The sequence below is a fragment of the Myotis lucifugus genome, unplaced genomic scaffold (genome assembly GCF_000147115.1).
Source record: "Myotis lucifugus unplaced genomic scaffold, Myoluc2.0 scaffold_842, whole genome shotgun sequence".
NCBI lineage: Eukaryota > Metazoa > Chordata > Mammalia > Chiroptera > Vespertilionidae > Myotis > Myotis lucifugus.
Genome location: NW_005871890.1, coordinates 95387 through 97633, shown reverse-complemented (window position 1 = coordinate 97633; position 2247 = coordinate 95387). Strand labels below are relative to the sequence as shown.

The following is a 2247-nucleotide window of genomic DNA, read 5'->3' as shown; positions in this document are numbered from 1 at the left end:
CACAGCCAGCCGCCAGGCACACTCACCCTCAGCCTGTAACAGCCCCGTAACAGCCCCTGGAGCTGTGGGATCATTTTCTGTTTTTCCTTAGAGAAAAGAAATTTCATTTTAAAAAACCTAAAGCAACGTTTGTCCAATCAAGTCCAGGTTTACAGATGCCAGGGGCACGCAACGTGGATTCCAACACAGAGCAGTGATGCCCACGCTAGAGCCGGACAGCGGGGCGGGGCCGAGGCTGGCATCCTGGTCTCCACGGGGCCCCGCCCGCTGCCAGGGCCACCCCTGGGGGCACGGCCGGCCCGGCTCCGAGGGGCATTTACAGGGTGAGGACCTACAGAAACCACCGGAACGGCCGTGCGCTCTCTTTATATCTATTTATAGTGGGTGTCCCGCCACAGAAACGTTCGAGTTCGGATACGGCAGGTCCTTCGCGTCGTGTGGAGGCGGCGGGGAGCCGGACCTGCAGGTGGCCGTCGGCGTGGGCCACACGGGCTCACGATGGGGCAAACGGAGGTTTCCAGAAAGTTCTCCCGCCGCGATGGAGCCACGCGCCCCTTCCCCCTCCCGTCCCCCACACGCACACTTGGAGTCTCGGCTGTCGCATCCCCGCTGTGGCTGGGGTGCTCCTTGGCGTCTGGGCTGGACCAGGAGGGAGCCGACAGGAAGGGGCGGTGGCCCAGGGAGGGGACCAGGCCACGCCGTGACTGGAGATCAGTCCTCTTCCCTCGCCGCTGTGTCCGCCGCCCCGTCCGGTCGGTGCCGAGGCGCCGGCGTGCAGACAGGAGGGGAGACTGAGGTATATAGTTTCGCGGAAGGTTTGATCGATCCCGTGATCCCCGACCGCCCGCGGGCGCGGCGGCGGCGCCTACGGCTGCAGGTTGAGCGAGAACTTCCACTGCTGGGACAGCGCCGGCCCGCACACCTCCACGCTCAGGCCGCCCGCCGTGGCCCCGCGGCTGTCCAGGCACAGGTTGCTGCCCACGTGCCGCAGCTTGGAGTTGCCCTCGATCTGCTCCCATTTCTGCAAAAGACAGGAGAGTGCCGCACGGTGAGCCTGGAAGGACAGGAGCACGGGCTGCCCGGCCGGTGTGGCTCAGTGGCTGAGCCTCGGGCCTGTGAACCAGGAGGTCACGGTGTGATTCCCGGCCAAGGGCACAAGCCCGGGTTGCAGGCTTGATCCTCAGTGGGGGGGGGAGGGGGGGGGGCGGCATGCAGGAGGCAGCCGGTCCATGATTCTCTCTCCTCATTGAGTTTCTATCTCTCTCTCCCTCTCCCTTCCGCTCTGAGATCAGTAAGCGTATTTATATATATTTATAAGTTAACAGGGTGTTAATTAAAAACACGCACGCACAAGCAGACTCGTTTCCAGGGTCCTAGGGCTGCGTCAAAACCAACCAACACACGCTTTTGGTTTCTGGTCATAAAGGAGGGGGGCTGGCAAGCGTCTCAAGAAGCAGCAGCCGCAGGGCCACCGAGGGCCCCGGGGAGAAACCCAGGGCCGGGCTGGTTTGCACCTCAAAGCTCTTCTCTGGGGCCCCCAGGGGCCACTCCTCCCGCCCCTTCCTGTCCCCTCACCCTGTCCAAGCCCCAGTGCTTTCCTGGAGGGAAATCCATTCACCAGGAGGCTTGTCAGGTATTTCACCCCAAAAAGGAGCCACAGGGGCTCAGTCCTGCCCCTGCTGTGGGGAGGCGGCCCTGCCTGGGGGCGTGGCCTGGGCACTTCCGGGCTCCCACTTAGGGACCTCGCTCAGGTGAGCCAGAGGCACTGCGTCAGGTCAACTACCAGGAAAAGCCTTTGTGGACAGAGCGTCGAGTTGAGGAACCTGTTTCTATGTTGTGTGTGAGCTCCTAGGTGGGTGTGCGAACCTGGACTCAGAGTCCCCGTTGTTCTGCGTGGCAGGGACCAAAGGATTCTGTTGGGTTCTGAACGTCCTACTTGTAAAGTACAGACATTAAAATGCTTGTAATGTGTCCTACTTAAGTGTGTGTACACACACTCACACCCACCTAACACCAAACTACCAACCAAACTCACCAACCAAGCTCAACCAACCTACCAACTGAATTCACCAACCAAACTCAACCAGCCAACCTACCAACTGAACTCAACCAGCCAACCTACCAACTGAACTCAACCAGCCAACCAAACTCAACCAACTAACCGAACTCAACTAACCTACACTGATGAACTCACCACAACAAAGTCACCTACCAACTGACTCACACACAACTCATGACATCATCCTC

At 60.1% G+C, this 2247-nt stretch overlaps 1 protein-coding gene across 1 annotated transcript in view; it reads right to left on the bottom strand.

The window, feature by feature from the left end:
* Window positions 1-132: 132 nt before the first annotated feature.
* GALNT2 (polypeptide N-acetylgalactosaminyltransferase 2) overlaps window positions 133-2247 on the bottom strand; it is a 44237-nt gene continuing 42122 nt past the window's right edge. Inside the window, exon 16 of the mRNA XM_023747336.1 lies at window positions 133-1092. Within this exon, the coding sequence (XP_023603104.1) occupies window positions 866-1092 (227 nt within the window). The 3' untranslated portion in view covers window positions 133-865. The remainder of the gene's footprint in view (window positions 1093-2247) is intronic.